This window comes from Falco cherrug, chromosome 18 (assembly GCF_023634085.1).
Source record: "Falco cherrug isolate bFalChe1 chromosome 18, bFalChe1.pri, whole genome shotgun sequence".
NCBI lineage: Eukaryota > Metazoa > Chordata > Aves > Falconiformes > Falconidae > Falco > Falco cherrug.
In genome coordinates, this window is record NC_073714.1 from 4,259,834 (window position 1) to 4,281,900 (window position 22,067).

Below are 22,067 nucleotides of genomic sequence, written 5' to 3' on the forward strand. Positions count from 1 at the left end.
TGAAGTTGCTGATCTTAAATGGAAGCCAAGCTTAACAGAAAAGAAGAACGTTAGCTTAGGACTGTGTAACTGGGTGGTATAGAAGGCTTTCACCTCCGGGTCATGTTTTTGAATCCATCCCTTCCAGAAACCACCACTGCTTGGTGGCCAGTTTGGAAAAATAATTGGCCACGGTCTGTTCTGAAGTCTGTAGTGCAAAACTGCCTTAGCTGGCCATTTCACTGCCGGTAGCTGAAGAGAACGAGGAAAGGAACGGAGGTAAAACTCGTGTCTTTGCACACAGGGAGATCCCTCCGTTAACTCATACCATAAGCGGTCTGGCAAGGAGCTTGCAGTCCCCTGCATTAAAGAACTTTCCAGCACATATGTTCTCTTACTTATGAAATCTCAGCCAGAGGACTGATTTTGTGTTGAAGGTGTGTGTTCTTAGAGTGCTAGAAAGCGCAAACATTTTCGGTAACACCTGTATGTGGAACAATGACTTTTCTAGGCAAGTAAGAGGTTGCCATTGCAGAGCCTTGTAGAGCTCCCGAGAGTTGCTACGTTCTTACTCCAGCCTGTGTTTCTCTCGTGTGTTCTGACGGTTAAGCTAGGAGGGGAGCCTTCGTATAAACTAGATCTCTGAGACTACTCCGTGTACGTTTGGAAAGCTCTTTCTCACTGCTTGGTTTAGTGTTAATTCTCTTTTTCTTCTGCTACCCACAGAATAAAATTTTTATCTATCGTGGCAAAGAGTATGAACGACGAGAGGACTTCAACCTGAAGCTATTGACCCAGTTCCCTAGCGCTGAGAAGATGACCAGTACTGCCCCTCCAGGAGAAGAGATCAAGTCTTCTCCTAAACAGTGTATCTTTTGGTTCTAATACGTTTTGGCGCGTTCAGGATCTGCCCCTTTCCTAGAATAACAGAACTGGTAAACGACAATAATAAACAAGGAACTTACTGCCCCAAGCAGAACTTTGAAAGCCAACACTGGGCATTTAAATAAAACTGTCTGGAATTGCAATGGTGAACTTAAACATACTGAAAAAGAGAGACAGCTTGATATTGTCAGAGTTAAACCCGTTGCTGTTAGGATGAAACCTTAACAGATTGCAGGTCAGGATGTCTTGTGCCTTCTTTTCAAGCAGGTGGTGTTGCCTCCTGTAGCATAGGTGTGATCCAGTTTGGTATTTTCGGGTGAAAGAGGTAAAATACAGGCAATGAAAGTGGGTTATAAAGGAGGTGGAAGCATGCTGTCTTCTTGCAGTTAACCAGCATTTATGAAGTGCCTGGGTTGTTGTTTGGTTGTTTTATCCTTAGAAGTCACTTTGTAAGAAGCGTGAAGTAATTATGTTGATGAGAGTGTTGGGTGAAGAGCCCTTTCCCCCCCCCCTTTTTTTTCCCCACTTTTTCTTTATGCTGGCAGAACTCCAAACCATGTGCCACAGCGCACCACTAGGCTTAAGATCCTCATTCTCTTCATTGTGAGTATGACCAAGTGCAACCTAGTGAAGATGCTTCAGATCCTTGTTTGTGTCTTCCACTCGGTAGCGGGTGTGCTCCTGGCAGATGTACACCAGTAAAAAAAACAAGTTACTGAGCTTCTAGCCCGTGTTACACAAGCTGGTGTTATACAGGCCAGACTAGAGAATCTGATGGTCCATTTTGGCCTTAAAACTCTGTGTACAAAGGCACAGCTCAAGCAGTGATACCAGATGCTTCCCTTGCAATAAGCCTGCCAAGCACTAAATCCACATAGGAAATTAAAATTCATTCAAGACCAAACTTGGTATCAAAAAATGCCTCTTCTATTGCTGCTTTGTTTCAGCTACTTCCTTTGCATCTGTTTGTGTTTGTTCTAATGTTTTTGGCTCAAGATGAACCTGAACTGCAAAATTTGGATCCAGATCTGAACTCTTCCAAAAGTTTGGGGGTGTTTGGTTCCGGGTCTTGGCATAGCCCCATTATAAAGGGGAGCAGCTGCATAGCTTGGATTTGGTACAGGTTCTTCTTGGACTCTTACAAACACCTTCTGAAAAGATGAGGAGCCTGAGTGCCCAGATCACTGTTGTGTTAGGCAGGCGGTGGTGGTTCTGTAGTTTGTTTTAATTTCATGCTTTTTTAACTTCCTTTGTCTCGGGCTCCTTTTTACTTTTGCTCAGAATCTGTTGCCTCGCCTCTTTGATGATCAAATGCCATGTTCTTCCTTTGTGTGTTTCTTAGTACGGTGTGCTGGAGCTACCAAGTGAGCTGTACGTGGTCTCAGGGAATGCCTACACGCTCAAACGGGCTGGTCTTCACCAGTTCTGGACTAGAAGCTCTACAGCATGCTTAGCGTGGCATCAAGCCCAAGCTAATAAGCTCTCCTGAGAGAAGGAATATATTAGCTTGGGCTCCGTGCTTGATCTAATGTGGCTATGTGGTTTTGGGTTCAGATTTGGCTAGTAGCCAGCTGGCTCTTCAATGCAGGCAGGATGACCTTGCCTTGCTTTCAAAAATAATGTTTAGAACTACCCTCAGTGAAATAAAGGATGTATGGGGCCACCTTACCCACCAGTAAAACATTGCCACTCAGAGGGCAATTGGCAGGTAATTCACAGAAATAATCTATTAATGTGGGTCAGGTTGTCCTTTACTTTTCCACGCAGGTTTTCACTTCTGTAAAGCCTTCAGTACAATCCTTAACACAGCTCTGGAGGAAGCACATTGCAAGCTGTTGTGTTTAGGGATACTATTATGTAAGGGTTGGGGTTTTTTTATTTCTGCATGGTTCACAGGTGCAAAAGCTGAAGATGAAGTAGATATTAACCGATGAAAGCCAGCCTACTTTCTTCTGCTAGCTTATTGATCTAAAAAGTGGGAGGGGAGGAGGGGCAGCTTCACTGGACTGGAAGGGTCTGACAAAGAACTGTGGGGTGGTGGGGGAGAGAAGAGACGGATGCATCCATTACGGAACCTAGTACGGAATCTTGTTTTCCTGTCCCCAGAGTAGAAATCGGTAGCACCCAGGCTTCCTAGGGATTTCCTGGGGAATTTCAATAGTTGGAAGTGTTTGTACAGCCCTTATCGTCTTGAGCCTGTAGTTCATGAGTACCATACAAACTACAAGAAGCAATATAATGCCTGTGATTGTTGATGAACTAGTAAGTATTTTTCTTCAAATATGACAAGAGCACAGGGAATTGTTGAGAAGTCTGACATTTGATGAAAACAGGTAGGGTATTTCTCTCCCTCTCCTGTTTCCCCAAAAGAATTCATAGTTTTTCATCCTTAACTATAGCTGCTCAGATGTGCAGTGCTTTATTGTGAAGCCTGTGATGAACCTGCCACCTAATTATAAAGATAAACCTGTTCCTGAACAGATCTTAAAGTAATTTCTTTTCCTTTTCCTTCAACATTTCCTCTGTATTTTTTTCAGCTAGCCTAGGCACAAGGTCAAATGCCTTTGTCTTGTGTAAATCTGTTTCACAGTCCAGTTTAAACTTGGTTGGTTTTGAGACCATTTATGTAAGGAGGGTGGGAGGTGAGAAAACTCACCATTTACTCTGCTTCTTTCTAGCTACTACAGAGCAAACGAGGTGCAGCAGTTCACGCACTCCCGACCAGTCAGGAAAGGAGAAAAAGATCCAGACAACGAGTTTGCTGTGAGTTTGCTTTTCCCTCCACCTGTTTTGCTATACAAAATGCAGAAGAAACAAGGGGCTGCACTTTGCATTGCAATCTTTACAGAAAGCCAGTGTGATAGTGTCAAGGGGCTCCGTAGCTGAAATTGTAACGTCGAGAATCCTTGATCTAGAATCCATAAATATCGTGCTAAGCACAGCTTCCTACGGAGTACAGCTGTGTGTCTGGTGGATTGTGACTGATGTAGCTGTGCTGAAGGAGGCCGGCCATTAATCATGAAGGATCAGTTCCATTCCAGGCCAACTTTTTAAGATTTGCAGCGGAGAGCGAGCCTTGGGTGTAGTGTAACAGCACGTTTCCTTGCTGCCCCTGCGGCATGCTGGTGCTCATGTGTAGTGTGCTTGGGCATGTTGCATATAGCTCTGGCTAAATATGCCAAAATCGCAGCTCTGCTAATAGTGGCCCACGTGGAGGGTAACAGCTTACTGCTGCTCGTGTTGGTACCATTTAAATAGCAGAGGGAGTCTTCCTTGCCAGAAACACTGGGTTCCATCCCAATCAGTGAAGGTGAAAATCGTTGTGTAAGTCCTGCCAGCTAGTTCTGGAAGCCTGGTTCTGTGCTCTACCACAGAAGGGAATTGAATTGCAACAGCGATATTTTCCTTACCTCTTGGAATTTTCTCCTTCTCTAACCAGAATATGTGGATAGAAAGGACGACGTACACGACAGCGTATTCGTTTCCAGGCATCCTCAAGTGGTTTGAAGTTAAACAGATTACAACGGTGAGTTCTGCAGATGGGCTGGGTCTCATCCCCTCCAATCCTTGGCGAAGTAGAGAGTTTTGCAACAGTTAGGACAGCTAGTCCTTCCACTGTTGGATGTGGCACACCAGTAACTTCTGCTTCAGGTAAAAGCAGATGTATATCTTCTTGGATGTGTTTGTCGTCCTTTGCATTTTGCATCTGCAGACAGCTTTACCCCAGGCAGCAAAGTTCTGTGTTGTCTGTATAACACGTGGGAGGGTGGTTACTGCTGCAACACACTCCACAGTCAGCACTCAAGTCCTGAACTCTTGTTCCTTCGGGTTAAAGACCATTCTTGCATTCATCTGTGGGTGACAAGATAGTTAGCACAGGGGGTCCAAAATCCTCTGCTGGAAACTATTGGGCTGTAATTTGTATATGAGGAGTTACTTGACTTCCAGGGGAGAAAACTGAAGGTTTATTGTGTTTCTTCTTTCTGTCAGGAAGAGGTCAGCCCTTTGGAGAACGCCATCGAAACAATGGAGCTCACCAACGAGAAAATCAGCAACATCGTCCAGCAGCATGTCTGGGACCGGAGTCTTCCTGTGCATCCTCTCTCTATGCTCCTGAATGGGATCGTGGACCCAGCGGTCATGGGGGGATATACCAACTATGAAAAGGTCCGTTTCACGTTTATCTCTAGCTCAGTCTGTTGACCTCCGCGGTGTTGAAGACCTGGATTGAAACGTAGGAGATTCCAGTTCCATTTTGCATTTTGTAGTCGTATCTGTGCTCAGAGCTCAATGAAGAAAAGAGCAATGATAAGAGATTTCCACTAGCCTGCAGGGTGGGAAAACCCCGTGTCTTTCGTGTTTGGGGTTAGTGGTGTGCATCGCCACAGAAACGAATGATCCAGCCCTTCTGGGCCTTGTTTACGGTGATGATAATAACATGATTTTAGCTTGCGGGGGCATTGAGGTGCTTGGTCAGCCCAATGAACAGTGCAAGTTAACAAAAGCAAAAGAGCTAGCGTTTCTCGATTGTATTAACAAAAAATGGTAAGGCAAATAAGGATTTCTCTTTTCCAGCAGATAATCTGTCTTTAGAGTCTTGCAGTAAAGAGCGTATATTTCAGGGAAAAAAACAGTCTTTCCTATCCGGGTTTATTCAGTTAACTTCAGTTGAATAGTGTATGTCCTTCCCTTTTTGTGATGTTTAACTTAAGCTGTTTATTCCCAGTATCTAGTGATGGTATTCCCAGCACGAAATACATTGCTTAGTTCCATAAACTGAATGGATGGTGTTAAAGCATTTAATTCTCCTCAGATGTGCTCCAGTCACATGAAATGAAGTGCAAAAGTTAAATGGGAGAGGGTCTGATTTATCTGAGGTCTAACTCTGCTGATTCCAGAGGAGCTGCATACTTTGCCAGGGCTGAATTTGGCCCTACATCCTCCCATTTTATGAATTAAGGTTGACATAAAGTTTAGAATTACGAAAGTGGGAAAGCAGTTATAACTAGGAAGCACGGAGTATCTGTAACCACATCTGGAAATACTCATTTCTGGTTCATATTTTCCTGTTTCAGCTGAAGATCAGAACATTTGGTGTTTGTGGGCGGCTAAAATCTTGAGTTTTAGTTGTTTCGTTGTAGCCAAAAGCCAAAGTCTGTGTTTCTAACATGCGCTTTCTTCTTGCAATAATTAAACACTTTCAAGAAAAATCCACTGGGACATACCCAGCAGTCCTTTCCCAGGCTCACCTCCTCTTGACATCAGCCTTTTTCATAATCATACCACTAGACCTATAAACACTTGGACATACAGTCCAGGTAATGGAACGCAGGACGAAGAAATATATGCAGAGGCTGAAATAGATCAGAGGCGCGTTTTAAAACCGAATGAAAAATATCTAGGGATTTTATCTAAGAAAAAGAAAAATGAAATTCCTCGGCCTGGGAATTGTGATGCATTTCAATGTAATACACTGTAGCACATAATGTGAATCGGCACAATTTGGCGGCTTCAGTCCAGGAGGGCGTACTTGTGTTTGTTCAACTTCAAACTGGTACCAGATTGGGTTGGTTAAAGGTAAACACATAAGAAGTGTAGACTGAAGGTGCTTTGTTGAGTCAAAACCTCAACACAATGTTTATTTCTGCTGCATCTTTGTAACAAGCCCCGTGTGAAAACGCTGGACTTAAATTTTAGAGCTTAAGGAAACCGCAGGCAGGGGATGTCCTGTTCACTTTTCTGCAGCTGAGGTTGGCTGCGTGTCGTTGTGTACTGTAGGTCACTGAATGCTAAAAATTAAAGACTTTTTGAAGTGAGAACTCAACAGACTGGATCTGCTACTCGCGTTTGAGTGACAAGTAACAACCTAGGTTATTCAAAGCAATTCAGTTTTATGAGAAGGGAATTGGAATTGAAGAAAACCCTTCCAATGAAGTGACTTTTTTTTTTTTTACATATCTGTGTTTCACTGAAAAAGTAGTCATATTTATTTAAACAGAAAAAAAGTTTTTCTTCCCAGTTCTCAGCAAATAACCATGGTTTGTCCCTCAGCTTTGTGTCGGGGAAATAGCAAAATTTGGTTTTAACGAGAGAAGTAATGGAAGTGAATTGGTTTTAATTAGAGTAGTAATGGAAATTAATTGTCTTTACAGTACAGGGATCTTTGGCTCAGAGTTAACTGTGAAAGCAATGTGTCGTGTCTGTTTTAGCTTTTCCCTTTGCTTTCAGGCCTTCTTCACAGAGAAGTATCTTCAAGAACATCCTGAAGATCAAGATAAAATTGAACTGCTTAAGCAACTAATTGCTCTACAGGTATTGTAGTGGGAAAGAAGTGGAAGCACTGTATGTGAGTGCAGATCAGTTCCAGCATCGTTGTTCTGGCGAGAGAATGCAGATAAATGCTGTAAGAACAACCCAGATATGTGTCCGATTGGTTTTTATTTGAAGGAAAGTGTATTCTAGAAGTGTGGCTTGGAATGTCCCATGTATCTTGTGTTGCTCTGAAACGTTATTTTGAAATATTTGCCAAGGTGGCATAGATTTTTTCCTTATGAGTGTAACAAAATATCTGTTACCTTTTCATGAAACAGTCAGACCTAGTATTTTGTTGGTCTGACCATTGAAAATTGTCTATTTTGACCTGCATGGAAATGAAGAATTGCCCTGTTTTCTTGTAATGCAAATTGCATCCCTGCGGACCAGTTTTTTCATATTTCCACACAACAGAGCCCAGTTAAAACTGCCTCACAATCATACAGCTCTGGGGGCTAAGGAGTGAAACTCCAACATGTAACGTGTGTATTTTCCAAGGCAGAATATGGGACCTGAGCGGGGAAGAGGGAGCTGTAGGTATAGATGAGTAAAATGTGATGTTCGTTGAACATGTGGAGCTCAAACAGTCAAATTACCACAGCGTAAGATGCTAAGAGTCGGTAGATGAGCTTCCTTACTGTATGATCAGGTGGTTTTTGCCTCTGCAGAGTCAAACCATGTTTATTTAAGTCCTTCGAGTGCATCTGAGATGTTTAATGTGTTCCTTCCTGGAACAGGAGAGCCGGTTTTTCCTTTTGAGCTTCACTTGGTTCCTTCTTTTAGATGCCGTTGTTGGCAGAAGGGATTAGGATCCATGGTGAGAAGCTGACAGAACAACTGAAGCCTCTCCATGACAGACTGACAGCCTGTTTCAAAGAGCTGAAGAAGAAGGTGGAGAAGCAGTACGGTGTGATAACTTTGGTAAGCGTACCCGGTTGTTTAGTGTTTTTACCTTACAGAAACACAACTCTCCCCTTTCCCACTTGTGAGTTAGTGTTAAGTGATTTATCACGAGTGCGTTTGTCTGCAGCCTCCCTCCCTCACCGAAAGGAAACAGAGCAGGTCAGGCTCTGTTGTGCTGCCCTACATCATGTCTTCCACACTGAGACGGCTCTCTGTCACATCTGTGGCATCTTCTGTGGTCTCTACATCTTCCACGTCATCTGATAGCACTTCTTCCAGACCAGGTTCAGATGGGTTAGTAATCAGCCTTTACATGTGGTTTACAAGAGTGGGGATATGCCTTTGCCAGAATTAGTTACTCTTAAAATGAGGATTTATTCCATGCAGAGTAGTGATACCTGTGCATTTAAAACTTTAAATGGAGGCCAGTGTTGTTATTCCGTTGTACAGACAGGGAGTTTGAAGCACAGCTAGGGATAGTTCTGGGAATTGAACCCACGACTGTCTGTCTCAGGAGTCACAATTATCTACGTGATACTGAAGAGGGATGGAGGCAGTGCATTTCAGGTGCACAGTATTTTTGTTTTGCAGGAACGCTGGAAAACAGCTGTAAGATATTACAAGGTAATTTAGCTTGTTGTGGTCTGCAACGGGGTGCATCGTCACGGGGTGATTGTTCCACCTACCTGGTTGCAGGTGCATACATGGCATTAAAAGGAGCTGCCACACATGGAAACATTTCCTGCTATTACTTTTGTGTACATTTGGTTTGCATCTGTGATAACCAGGGAGTTTGGGTGACTTGCTTAAGGTCACACAGAGACTCGGTGGCAGGGCTAAGCATAAATGCCAGTCTGGCTCCCTCTGCAAGTAGATCACACTTTACTTTGTACCTAAGACACAATACTTAAAACTTCTAGGGTAGCTTACGAGCACAAATCTTACTGAAAATTCTGTGGTCATAACTCCGTTTTTCACAGTAATCTCGTATGCAGACAAAGAGATCACAGCTTTTTAACAGACAGTGCTTTAAATGTCTGGTGGACTAATGTTTCGTGCTTTTTTGCTGTTTTGGTGTGGGCCACAGATCTATTCTGGAGCCTCTCTTGGAGAGAAGAATATCAGCAGGACCCAGAGCTGAAGATTTGCCCATGAAGGATGATGGTGATAACCGGATTAGCAAACTGAAGCGGAAGGAGTGGAGTATTAGCAAGTCTCAGGTTATTGTAGAGAAGGAGCCAGAAACGGAGCTGACTTCCAAAATGGTAAAAAAAAAAAAAAAACAATTAAAAAAGCAATAATAAAATCCACAGCAGGAGATTGTAGAGTTTCTGTTCCTTTCAGCCATGCTTGTCATTGGGAACTTCATTAAATGGTGGGAGGGGTTCAAATACCAAAAGCCTTGGTCATCTGATTAATTCTGACTTTTTTTTTATTTGGAAAACTTGTGTCACAGACCCAACTGCAGTTTGGCTTAAGGTACAAACTGGAAACAGGAGGCACCGGTGTTTCATCTAGGTGCTCAGTGCTCTTGTTCCTTTTTAGGAGCCGAGGACTGTGTGGTGCACTCAGCACCACGTAGAATTGTTCTGTTGTTGTTGGAGCAAACAGATACTGCTAGCCCACTCCAAAATCCAGCTGGCAAGCCAGATGTTCAGCTGCTATCAGTCAGCATCACTGCACAAATCAAATGTGCTGTAAGGTGAAGATCAGTTTGATAGACTGGGGAGATGAAAAAAGATCTCCTAGTTAGGTCACCAGCTTGGGACTGAAAAACTGGTTCTTCCAGCCTGTACTCTGCTCCAGACCTCCTGTGTGAGGGCAGGAGTGTTTACTCCTTGAGCAGATTATTTGCAGGAGAGGAATAAAAGAGAATCTATACCCCCACAGGAGCATTATAATGAGGAATGTGTTGGAGACTGTTAAGCGTTAAGGTTGACAGTGGGATTTGGAATGATCACCTAATACAAATGGATAAGTTTCAGCCCAAAAGTAGAGTTGTATGACCTTGGAGTACTATCCTGCTTTGTGCAAAGACTGTGTTACACTGTCACAGAGTATGCGAGAATTAGGGATCTGAGTATTTAAGCCAATGGCTCAGTGATACTGATTTGACTTAACACAGGCTGCATAAATAATGAGAAAACATGAGTTCTTCTATTTCCCTTTCTCTCCCAAGCTCTCAACTGAATCTGGCAGGAACAGGTTATGCTGCTATATATTCAGGAATTCTCATCAAATCTGAGTGATGCTGCCAGCACTTGGAGTCTGCAGCTTGTTTATGAAAAGGGGAACTTGGTTCTAGAATCAGGTCGTTCGGTATTGACAGGCTTCCCACTCAAGTGGAAAATCTGGGGTTGTAAATATGAGTGGTCCAGGAGGCCTGGCCCTCTGCCCCTGGAAGAGCTGCCGTTGAATTAAACGGGTTTAACCCACAAACTGTGATGTCAGATGCTGATCACTTTATTAAGTACAACTCGAGAGAAAAGATCTGGGAGGAAGCCCATCTGTATCGGCCGGTTCGCTAGGACAGTAAGGCATGTCTGTCCAAGACTTTGCGTTGCAGCGAGATGCAAAACAGAAGACGCACCCTCCCTGCTCCCCTCGTGTCTCTGAGGGCAGATTCCATGTGTGATCAGCTTACTGGAGCAAATGAGCCGTCAAGGGTTCGACTCCTGCTTAACAACATTGCAGAGTGCAGGGAAAGCTGTTCTTTATAGCGGGTCTGTTCCATAGCTGCGTCGTGCAGCACAAGAGTTGGACAGACTGATTTTATGCAGCTCTTGACTAAGCTGCTCGGGAGCTTGAAAGCCAGAGGGAACCAAAGGCTTGCTGTATGTCCAGCAGCTTTGGTCTTTTTAAGTTTTATATTCACTGTACACCAGCGTGTGGTCCCTTCAGTTGAGCAGTTCAGTATTTCTCACCCCGCAGATCTCTAAAAGAGCCCAGTAATTATAGTGACAGCCTTCTCCGTAAAGCAATAAATTATTATTTAAAAGGACCATCATATTCTTGCATTGGACTCTTGGCTCCTTGTTCTGGCGGCCTGAAGAGCGCAGAAGACGTGTGTGACGCTGGAAGGAACTGGAACGACATCTCCCGAGTCCCAGTTGCTAGGGATTTGCTCTGTAAAGCCTGGTTGAGACTTGTTTCACAGCGCTAAGGGTATGCTGGATGATACCAGCTGTCCTGGCTTGCACCCAGAATATCATCTTTTATTCTTCTTGGAAAAAAGTTTTTTCTCCCCCCAACCCCACATTTGTTCACAGAACTGCTAATCAAGTGCCGCAGTTTTTCAGCCTGATGTCTTCCCTTCTTAGTTAATGCACTAAGGTTGTTAAAAACAGTTTACGATTGATACCCAGTTAGTAAGGTCCCACAGAACACTGGAGGTGTCGGAGGAGCACAGCATATGCCTTCTGACATGGCTTAGCCAGTGCGGTGGTTTCACTCTCACGTTTCACCTGAATGCACCTTCCCTCCTCCTGCTCGGCTTTTCTGGAGCGTGTTGATGCCTTTGTGTCGGGTCTGATGAGCTGATGTTCGTGCAGCCACCTTGCTGACTGCTAAAAGTTTGGTTTGCTCTTTGTTTCAACCAGGGCATGTCAGGAAAAGCACAAAGGCCAAAGAGTCTTCAGCTGGGAGACAACAGACTGACTTTGCTTCAGGGTTCCTCACTCCAGCAGCCAACGCCTCGCAGCCCGCCACCCATCACTCCCAAAACCCCGAGAACCCAAAGTGAGTTCTGTTACAGAGCAGCTGCCGCATCCGTCGGGGCCGTACCTGGCAGTAGGAATTACTGTGTGTTTGCTGGGGAAGCCTCACTGGCGAGGGAAAGAGGGAAGAACTGCCCTGCAGTCGTTCACAGAAAGCGACTGTGTGCTATTAATGTTGGTAGATATCTTGGTGAGATAACAGAATTTGGCAGTGTTATCAAAGGCACGGCAGTCATACTTGTGACTTACGTATCGCTTGTTAAAATTGAGTATATCAGAGAAATTCCAGAGAACAGTTTTGATCTTTTTCAGTTTCTTTTTTGTTTTCTCCCGTACTGGTTTGTGGGAAGGTATATTGAACTTCAAGGTGAACGTCACGTGTCATCAGTGTAGATGCTTGTAAATGCATCCCGTCAGGCGGCTGCAGCACATAGTAGAGGATTATCTCCTGTGAATTCGCTGGATGGAACCGCAGCCATCCAGCACGGTATTTCCGATCAGCTCCGAGGCTGAATTTTTTCTCTGCAAGCCCTGAAGGCTTTGTTAATTAACGAACAATAACCCTCATCACGTGGCAAAAAAGTTTTAGAAGTTGCACTGCAGCTTGGAAACTCACTGGTAAATGTTACACCTGAAAGAGACGGAATTTATCTTGAACAATAAGCAAAATGACTAATTGGCGCAGTTACTTTCCAGTAAGCCCTGTCGTTAATTCTGGAGCAACATATAAATACGGCTGAAGTAAAAATACAGCTCCAGTGTCACCACTGACAGCTTCCTTGCTTGTCGTTGCATTTCTCCCTCTACTGCTGTTTTTTTTAAAAGAACAGAAGATCATGTGTAGGACCTGACTGTCCTTCCTCTTAGGTGGCTATAAATTCAGTGTCCAGTATAGATAAAGTCAGAATCCAGTATAGATAATGTACTAAACAAGCATAAAACTATCGTGAGAGGGTTAAAACCAAAAAAATGGGTATCAGGAGTGGGGAGACAACGAGAAACACAAACAAATGCAGGAATACTATATGAAGAAAGATATGCGAAAGGAATGTGAAACCTCACTCTTCTACTTAGCAAGCGGTTTTAATTGCCATTAGTACCAGGACAGCTTCGCAGGAATTCTTCTGAAGTTTGGGTACTTATCTACTCCATCAACTGGAGTTAAAATCAAAGTGAATTCTCAGGTTGAGGCCCAGGCTGAAAGGAGACCCCAGTGAACGTTGCAGATGTGATAATGGATTCAATTTTCTGTTCTCTCAGGCATGCATTTTTCACATACGCTTAGATTCATTTGATGAAGATGGAACTCTTCTGGGCATTTTGAACTTCAGGGAGATACAACTGTGACTTGACTTTGACAGATCCATTTGGGTTTAGCTGCTACAGCAGAGAACTGTTAGCAGATCAAAAGCACGAGATCTGAAGTGAATCTCCCTTAAAATTCTACATGGTCGATCCCATTTCCCATTCCCTTTCCACCTACTTTAATGTCTTTTCTTATTATTGTTGTTGCTTCTAGGTTTTCCCTCATTGCAAGCTGATGGATTGGCAACTTCTAGCTTACCGAGCACCCCACCCCCACCTCCGCCCAAAAGCAAACCCTATGAGAACAGCAACCCGAGGAATTCTGTGGAGGTAAGGAAATGAGAGCTGACACTTTTTTGGAGAACAGCTTTTGAGAAAGAAACGCCAGTGGAATTTTCCAAGCTGCTTCTAGGGTGGTGCTACTTGAAACTTGTCTAATCATTTTACTGGTTCACTCCCTGAAACCACAAAAGAATAAAAAAAGTTTTTTGCTTCAGGAGAAGGCCATCAAGTGCAGTCCCTTCTTTTCCAAGTGGGAGTTGTGTTGTCCTCGGTTAGGCAAACTGTGTGTGGGGGTGGGAAGATATATTGAAAACAAAGCACAATGATTGAAAAGTTTCAAAAACATGATCAATGTGAAATAGCGCAGTAATCTGGTCTTGAAAAAGAAGGGGAAAGAATTCACACATCTGCAGAAATTACAAATGTCTCCTTTTGAGTCCTCAGCTCAGAAGAATCTAGTTTTTCAAACTATGTGTCATTAGTAACTTAAACCAGCCTGTATTATATCACCATCTTAGCCACAGCCTTTTTCGCCATTTCGTGGAGTTGGTTTCCTTCTAGGAACATCAAATTGCCACTTTTCTTTACCCTGTATCTTCTAGGAACATCAAATTGCCACTTTTCTTTACCCTGTATCACTAATGTTTCTCTTACACTGTGGGATGCCCAACGGCTCACAGGTACTTAATGTGCAAGGACTCGGCTCATTGTATCAGAATCATTTTTTCTGCCCCTGAAATTCAGGTGCTTCTGGTCCAAGACACTAATTGCTCTCCAATGTGCAGCAACAGAAAGCATCCTTTTGTAACTGTGAAAGCGGGGGGATGTCTTCCCCAGTCTGATTTGCAAAGAAGATTTACAGAGTACCTTAATGAGATGAACCGGAATTTGCCCCAAAAGAATTTAAAGGATGACTGCCCTTAAAATATGCTACCTCTCACAGCGCAGGAAGACAAGAAAAGAGCTCATCACTTAATTCTGTTAGAGAGAGAGGGATGTACACTGCATAAAGCCTTGATGCATGGGATAAATAGGAGGTTTTCCATTTTGCCCTTCATTGGGTCAGAATTGACTGTGCTTCTGAAAAAGGACAGTATAGCTACTGTAGGTGTCATGAATGGCAGAAATATGCCAGCCCTAGGGATGCTGTGGGAGTCACTGGTTCAAGAGGATTAATAAAAGAGCCTCTTTCCCTTGAGTCTTGTAAGAAAACTAATTACTAACATGTTCTGGCTTGCAACATTGACCTTGGCTTGCAGCCAAATGAAAAGGATTCAAAGGGCTGTAAAGAGAGATTGTAAAAGTATTTTCTGAAGGGTTTTGTTACATCGTTGTTGTTGTAAAGTTGACTCTGTCCTCCTTCAGCTGAAATACTCCTGAAATCTTGACAGTTTTGGCTAAGCCAGTGGGTAAGCCACACAAGTTTCCCATTCACCTGGCCTTTTGCATCTCAGTTGTTTACAGGATGCCCCTTAAAAAGAGCAGAGACTTGAAGGAGCCCGCTAGTGCAGTTTTCTGCAAGAACTAGAAACATCCTACAAGCCCCTGTGCCTGGCAGGAAAGCTGTGGCATGCCTTAGTAGAACTTCACTTGCTACCGTTTCACGGAGTTAGTTGTAGCATTCTGATTTGGAAGCGTTTTACATCCTTTTGGCCCCTACTTGGTGCAGCTCAACGAACCAGCAAGATAAAAATAGTTGAATTTTGAAACCTAGAGGAAGATGGGTTTATTGCCATTTTAATGATAAACAAAAGGTGGGACGGAGGGACAGATGGCTCTGACTTGAAGTCAGGTCAGAAGCGACTAAAGTCTTTCTGCAACTAAAGCATATTCTAGCAACTAAAAGGCATCTGCTTCTGTTATTTCCTGGGGATCTGTCCTTGTTTGCCCCTGTCATCAATTTGATGTAGTACAGGGAGGCTGAATTCAAAGATTTGGTCCTGAAAAACACATCAAGTAGTACGGGACCTCTTGCATTTCTTGTTCGGTGAAGCAAAATGTCCTAACTTGCCAGTAATGGCTTATTTTTTCTGTGTGTTTTTGTTTTACCTTCTCAGGTTGCTCCACCGCTACCCAGCAGACGTGAAGCCAAGCCTCCCCCGCCACCCCCAAAAACCAGAAAATCGAGCGTTGTCTCTTCCGAGCAAGGTTTGCAGTGAGGACCGTCACTTGCTGGTGTAACAGCAAGCGCCTGCAGTGAAATGGACGTTTTCTTTTTGCTGACGTGCTGGGGCTCTCTGACCTTACGGCTGGGTGATCTCACTGCCATTCCGTTCACTCCCCTTGGAGTTTTCTTTGGGAAATACCAAAAGGAACTGTGCTGGTGACTGTATTCCCTAACCTCTGGTTCATCTTTCCAGTATTGAGACACTAATCGCATTGCAGAAGTCACCCTGCTGGAATTCTTGTCTGTCTTTAGTCTTTGTCTCTCCTGAGGTTTTTTTTTCCGCTGATGCAGTTTCGGCAGCTCATTCCTAGTGTAAACCTGGCACGGTAGCGATGTGCACCAGTGTTTGAAACAAGCCACGCCAGTGTGAGCTGTGCCCTACAGTATTTGCACAGAAGTTCGGTACAGCTTTACAGCTGTGCTTGTGCCCTGATCCCTCCTGTCCCTGAAGCATCGCCAAGCCCTGAGCTGCGTGAAGCGAAGCAGACCGCAGCCATTCCGAAGTTGTGAGATGTCAGGTGCCGGTGTATGATGAGCAGTCTCCTAAGATTCTTGATTGCAGGCAGAGACCTGAGCATTGTTAGCAGAATAAGAAGTCTTTTTTTTTTTTTTTTCCTGCTAGTCATCATATGTATTTAAGATGAAGGGCAGACGTTCTGCCTTACACCATCACTGCTCGAGTCGTGGCAGTTGCTTGCTCCCAATGGAGAGTTTAGGTTCACCAGTATTTTGTCATAATTTCACTGTTGATTCTGGTTTTAACACTACAGAGCAGTTGATATTCCTCCCTGCATTATGTTACCTGCTTGGTTTGCACTTGTATCTGGGGCTTGGTACAATATTTCATCTTTTTGCTTTTTAATAGGGTGTAAAAAGTTGCTTCTCTCCTGGGAATATGTAGAAGAGTAGAAGCTGAATTGGTACCAGCACCATACTGGTACCAGCAAATCTGAGAGGATAGAGTGTGCAAAACTAATTATGCATCCTGACCTCAGAAACAAAGTCTGATAGTAACTATAACCTTTACTTTGGCTGGGTGGATTCACACAAATATAAATAATTCTCATCCTCTTTTTTTTTTTTTTATTTTTTTTGTTTGTCTGTTTTTTTACCCCTTTGTGGCAGTACTTGCACTTTGTTCCCTAGCCTCCTTTCACCTAGGTTTGTAACCACCAGTAGACTTCAAGGACTAGTTTAGATCTGGGATGCATGTGCAAAACTTGCTAATTAACCTAATTTCCTGTTGCTTGGATTAGTCCAGCTTTCTGCAGCTTTTCTTCCCATGGAGGATGGGATAAACTGTTTAATTTTTCTTTTAAGTTGTTTATTCCCTGCTCTGTCTAAGCATCACTCTTTCTACTTGTATAGAGAAAAAATGACACGATCTTAGGTTTTAAGGTTTTTAAATTCACGTGATCCGCGCAGGAAAAGGCTGTTGCCCACTGTTAGAATAGCCTGTCCTCCTAGTTGCATAGTGACCAAAAAATTGACACAAATTTTGTTATATTAGGACCAGATGGGCCTTAGACACAGAATTTCTCTGTGCCTGAGCTGCCGCTGAAATCTTCCAGGTTAAAAACCAGGACGTCACCAGTTGCGATTAGCTCATGGCAGATGCATCTTGCAGCTTTCAGGGCTGCGTGTCTCTGAGCTCTGTTATCAGGGCTGCAGCCCTGGGGCGGGGGCTTACAGGGCACTTCTGTCCTGCTGAAACCAGAAACAATTCAGTTAAAAATTCGCTTGCAGTGCATTTCTATTCTGTTCTACTCTCAGAAGATCTAGGTGACTCTGAAGATCGCAGCTCTTTTTTTGCTGTGTGGAGCAGGATTCTCTAAACTGCCTGTTTCGGAACTGATGCCTTGTGAAGAACTTCACTTTTCTCGTCAAGCTATTTAATTGAAACTATCTTTATATATCTCTCCCCCGGACCCCCGTTGCAGCTGCCTGATGGTGCCACATTTCCCAGCAGCAGCAAAGCCAGTGAAATTTGAGGTTTTCTTGATTGGGAAGAATTAATTCTCTTGTCACATTCAGGCAGAATATTTTGCCCTGCTATTCTGCCTGTGTGGCTGCCTGTTTATAAACACAGCATTTGTGGGGGCTGTTATTTTTTACTGATGTTTTCCAGGAAAGGGAGAAACATAACTTGTTGTTCTCTTTCACTGTGGAACTTGGGAAATATGGGAGTTTGCCTGCAAAGTTTAGATTCAAACTTTTTGGAAAGTCCAAAGTTTCCTAAAACCTCATCATAAAGAGGGACCAGTGGAGGAATTTGGATCCAAGTTTCTGAACCTGCACAAAACTTTGGCTGTTTGCTTACAGGTTGCGGCCTCTTAATTTATCATCAGTATTGATGAATATTCTGTCATCGGTTCTCTCTTCCAGGAAATAATTTTGCTTGTTAACTGTAGCTCTCATTTAGCTTCTGATTATCGGGTAGGAGATGGGGACACCCACTAAAAGCGCTGCTGAGGACGTTGCTCACAGTAGTAGGTACAAATACTGTTGGGTTGGGGGTTTTTTGCAGGCCACTGCACCATTATGCTGCTTGCATGACTTAAATGGGTTTCATTACCTTACTGAAAAATTGAAGGTCGTTAAACCTGATGAAAGCTTTTCTCAGCAAAGCCTTTCTCAGGGAAAAATAAAGCCAATGAAACCCTAGGGTTGGTTTTTTTTGTTGTTGTTGAGACAGAAGTAGTCCTTTCTTTGGTTCTTCTGCATTACGTTGGCTTCAGTGAAGGAAACCTGCAGAAGCTGTGGTGGCTTTGCTGCCTGCAGGGCTCCGTAAGAGACAGCTGTCACCCAGGGGTCACACAGATTCTCATCACAGAGAGGCCGGAGACGTGTTGGAAGTGGTGCCGCAGTTGTGCCGCATGCACCCGCCGTCGTGTTTGCTGTAGCACATGTACAACTGCCTCTGGGTCGTTGCCTTCTCAGGGGAAATCTTGGAAACCTTTCTGGACACCCTGAGCATGGTTCACCCCCTCTCCCTGGTGCACTGTCAGCTCCACCTTATGTTCTTGGACATAGATGCTGCTTGACTTGAAAACCACAGGGTTTTCTTGTCTTTCGTTTTTTGTCCGCTTCTTCCTCTTCTTGTAAACTCGGTCTGCCTTCTGCTGCACGTCATGAACTGAAGGATCCTCTGAAACTTCACTTGAACCAGAACTTTGTGGTGAGAATTTTGCTTTAGGAAGAACAGCAGGACGTGATCTCAATTGTAGAAAAGCACATCTGAACACCACCTGCTGTTAATTCAGTGCCTGTCCCTACCCTACATCAGCCTGTTACGCGGTCTAGGTACCTTTTCAGAGCAGGTTGGCTTTTAACTCCTTTGGTAAGTCAGCAGAAACAAAGGAGGCTGTAGCAATCCCAGCTAAGGGGTTGTCGGTCCTGGGTAGACCACCTAGCTATCAGGTTTGGGTATTTTGGTTTCCAGTGACTTTTGAGTCTTATTTCCCTGCCTTTTTTTCATCTGCTTTAATAACCTTTAACTCGTAGGTGTACCTTGTGCATTCAGCAGTTGTTTTTTTCCTGGAGGACGGAACTGGTTCATGCAGAAAAACCTCTCTAGAGGAAGTCTGACCTCAGGAAGAATTTTTCAGCTGATCTTTAATGACTTGACGTAATGCTCTGTAACTGGAGGGGTCTTGGTCCTGACTGCTGGGGTTTGCAGTTTTATGGACTAGGTTTATGAACAGAGTACCTAGCGTGGGAGTGATTAATTATCCTCTCCCCTCCTTTCCTTCCTTGGATCATGCAGCTGCCAGTCATTAGGAATAAGGACAGTGTTTTTTCTCCTCTGTGCCGATACCTGAGCCAGCGAGGTGCCCAAGTCACCTGGAGAGTCCCAGCAGCACCCCAGTGCCCCCAGAAGTCCAGGAAGCTTCAGTGCTTTGTGATTTCAGCAGTGGCTTCAAGAGGCCTTTCATTTCTATTTTGATCTTTGGCTTCTACTGTACTTTTTCTATAGGGTTAGCTCCTTAAGAAGCAGGGGAGGTCCCTTCCCATCTGCGCTGCCTCGCAGTTGCGCTGTCTCACCTGGCAGGTTCCTTCTCTGGCTTTGCTGTCCACGCAGTCCAGGCTTTTCTTCTGGCTGCCTTTGTGTTCTGGCCAGATGGACACTTGTCCAAGTGTCATCACCATCCAAGGGGGCATCACCCTTAGCTGGAGGGGAAGGAACAGCTGATGCTGAAGGACAGAGTGAGCACATTTCCCTTCCGGAGAGATTAGGGGCTGAAAATGCAAATTTGCTGTGCCAGGAAGGGGTTTAATGGTGAGAGGTTTTTTTTGGTTGGTTTTTTTTTTTTTTTTTTTTTGCTTTCTAAGCGTTATTTGTATTCTAGAGTCTGAAGTGCTGTAAAGTCTTCCTGCTTCTCCTTCTTGCCTTCCAGCAAACTCACTCACAAACAGGCGTTGGGTTTTCTTAAATGTTTTGCTGGCTGTGGTATGTCAAGAGTTACATTCTCAGCGTAGTTTGCTTGGAGCTACAAGATGGAATTTCGGTCCTGTGCTTAAATGGTTTAGGGCTTCGTGCCAGTTTTAGAAAAAAGCATTGTCTTCTAAGTGTCAGATTTTGAAAGGCAGTTGGGCATTTAAGTGTGTGAATAAGCATGGGGCCTGACCAATTTTAATTAAGAGGAATTAAGTGCCCACACTGAAGAGAAATCCCACCAGACCCCTGATTTATTTATTTTTTAACGGTTACCTACCTGCTCTTTGATACGGTACCTGCCTGACTGAAGTTCTGAGACTGAATTTTGAAAGCAAATTTAAGGTCTCACTACTTAGTTTTCAAAATGAGCATCATCTTTCCATGTTAATTGGATGCTTTTGGAAATGTCATCTCATGTCTTTTAAATTGGAGGGCTAAAAACGGGAGCAGGGGACTCGTCCGTAATGATGTCATCTCTGCACACCAGAAATGAAAGCAAACAGCAGCAATTCTAGCCGATCCATAGTTTTGAATAAAACAAATCTCAAAGTTAAATATCCCGTCTGCAGAGAAGACAAAATCTAATCCCATTTCATAGTCGTGCTGTTCAAAGCTAGTGTTAAATTTCATGTCTTAGAGGGCTGGGTTTTTTGTTGGTTTTTTTTTTTGATAAATATGCTCAACACTTGTTTTCTGGAGCTTTTAATTAAAATTTGTCATGCTGGGATAAATTCCTTTAAAAATGTTACAGGCTCTAATCCACACCAGGGGAAGAGAGAAAGAGACAGCTTTCCATTTCAGTGGATTATTGGATTAGGAAAGGACACCAGTTCCAGTGAGAACAGCTCTGTGATCTGCAGTGGCAGAAAATCCTGTAATGTATATGCAGTGGGGTTTGAGAACCTGCATCTAATAACCTTCACGCTGTGCAGCCCAGTGGATGTTCCACAGATTAACAGTGAGTTAGATTTGTAGTGATAACAGCCCAGATTTTCTCTCCTTATTTATTTTTATAATTGTAAATGCAAGTAATAAGTTTAAGATGTCTGTAATTTAACTGTAATCTTTTTTTATATATATATAGTGAAAACATTCCTGACCCATTACTACCTTCTTTCAATATTTTTTTTTGTCTCTTTTAATTAAAACCTCTTATCTTACATTTACTGTTGCAGACCAAATTATCTAGTGGACCAGGATGAGCTTTTCCTAGGACTACATCAGAAAGAAAAAAGTAAACCAGTAATGGGATTTCATTGCATGGCAGGAGAGGGGCTTTTCAAAAGCAGGTGAGGTTCACCTAATCTGCTCCTTTTAACAGTAAAGCACCTTTAGGGCACTAACAGAGATCACACAAAGGAACACAGAGGAGCTTAACAAAAGGTGAAAAGCATCTGTTTATGCTGTATTGGTCTGATGGTTCAGGTTTCAGGCTGTCAGAGAAATCCCTGGATGTGCATGACTGCATGCTTGGAACCTGTTTTTCACATGCATGGTCTGCAGGTTTTGTCTTTTTTTAAACAGAGGTGTAAGTCCTCAGCAGCTCTGAAATTCAGCCCTAACATGCATGGTATTAATTGATGTCTGTTTTTTATTGTCGGTATTATAAAGGGTTCATGACGTGTTAAACCTTTGGGTATGTTTGTCTTGAATTCAGGAGAATATGGATATTGTGTAACGTGTTTTTGTGAATGTGTTTTGAGATCCTGGATGTGATCCTTTAGCTAAACTAAACACCCACCTCTGCGGACTGCAAATACCCCCCCCCCCCCCCCCCCCCCCTTTCTTTAATTGAATCAGCAAAAGATACAGCTTTTAAACTGGCTCTGAAGAACAGAGTAGGAGCTAAGCTTTGGAAAGAGAGTCTGCATCTCTCTGGGTACATGACATATGATTTACTAAGTCTGTAAAGCAAGGTGTATAAATTTTCATGTTTTTTTTTAAAATATATTAACTGTTGTAAAGTTTGTAAATACCTTTTTAAAATAAATGTAGTTTTTAATGCGTGAACCAGTAAGAAAAGAGTATATGAAAGTGTCTCATACATGGGCTATTGAAGTGGGAGTGGAATTAATTCCAA

At 43.4% G+C, this 22,067-nt stretch overlaps 1 protein-coding gene across 2 annotated transcripts in view; it reads left to right on the forward strand.

Annotated features, from left to right (window-relative positions):
* Positions 1-21,997, forward strand: part of DOCK5 (dedicator of cytokinesis 5) — an 85,796-nt gene extending 63,799 nt beyond the window's left edge. Inside the window, exons 41-53 of one of the 2 annotated variants that reach the window (XR_008729802.1) lie at positions 706-847; positions 3,272-3,353; positions 3,543-3,627; positions 4,304-4,390; positions 4,855-5,031; positions 7,093-7,176; positions 7,960-8,097; positions 8,207-8,373; positions 9,167-9,344; positions 11,679-11,817; positions 13,315-13,430; positions 15,440-20,945; positions 21,163-21,997. Coding sequence is in view for 1 of the 2 variants with exons in the window: in XM_055696121.1 (XP_055552096.1) it covers positions 706-847; positions 3,272-3,353; positions 3,543-3,627; positions 4,304-4,390; positions 4,855-5,031; positions 7,093-7,176; positions 7,960-8,097; positions 8,207-8,373; positions 9,167-9,344; positions 11,679-11,817; positions 13,315-13,430; positions 15,440-15,541 (1,497 nt within the window). In the remaining variant the exon portion in view is untranslated. Of the gene's footprint in view, positions 1-705; positions 848-3,271; positions 3,354-3,542; positions 3,628-4,303; positions 4,391-4,854; positions 5,032-7,092; positions 7,177-7,959; positions 8,098-8,206; positions 8,374-9,166; positions 9,345-11,678; positions 11,818-13,314; positions 13,431-15,439 lie in introns of both variants that reach the window. The other variant, XM_055696121.1, reaches the window with a different exon arrangement.
* The last annotated feature ends 70 nt before the right edge of the window (positions 21,998-22,067 follow it).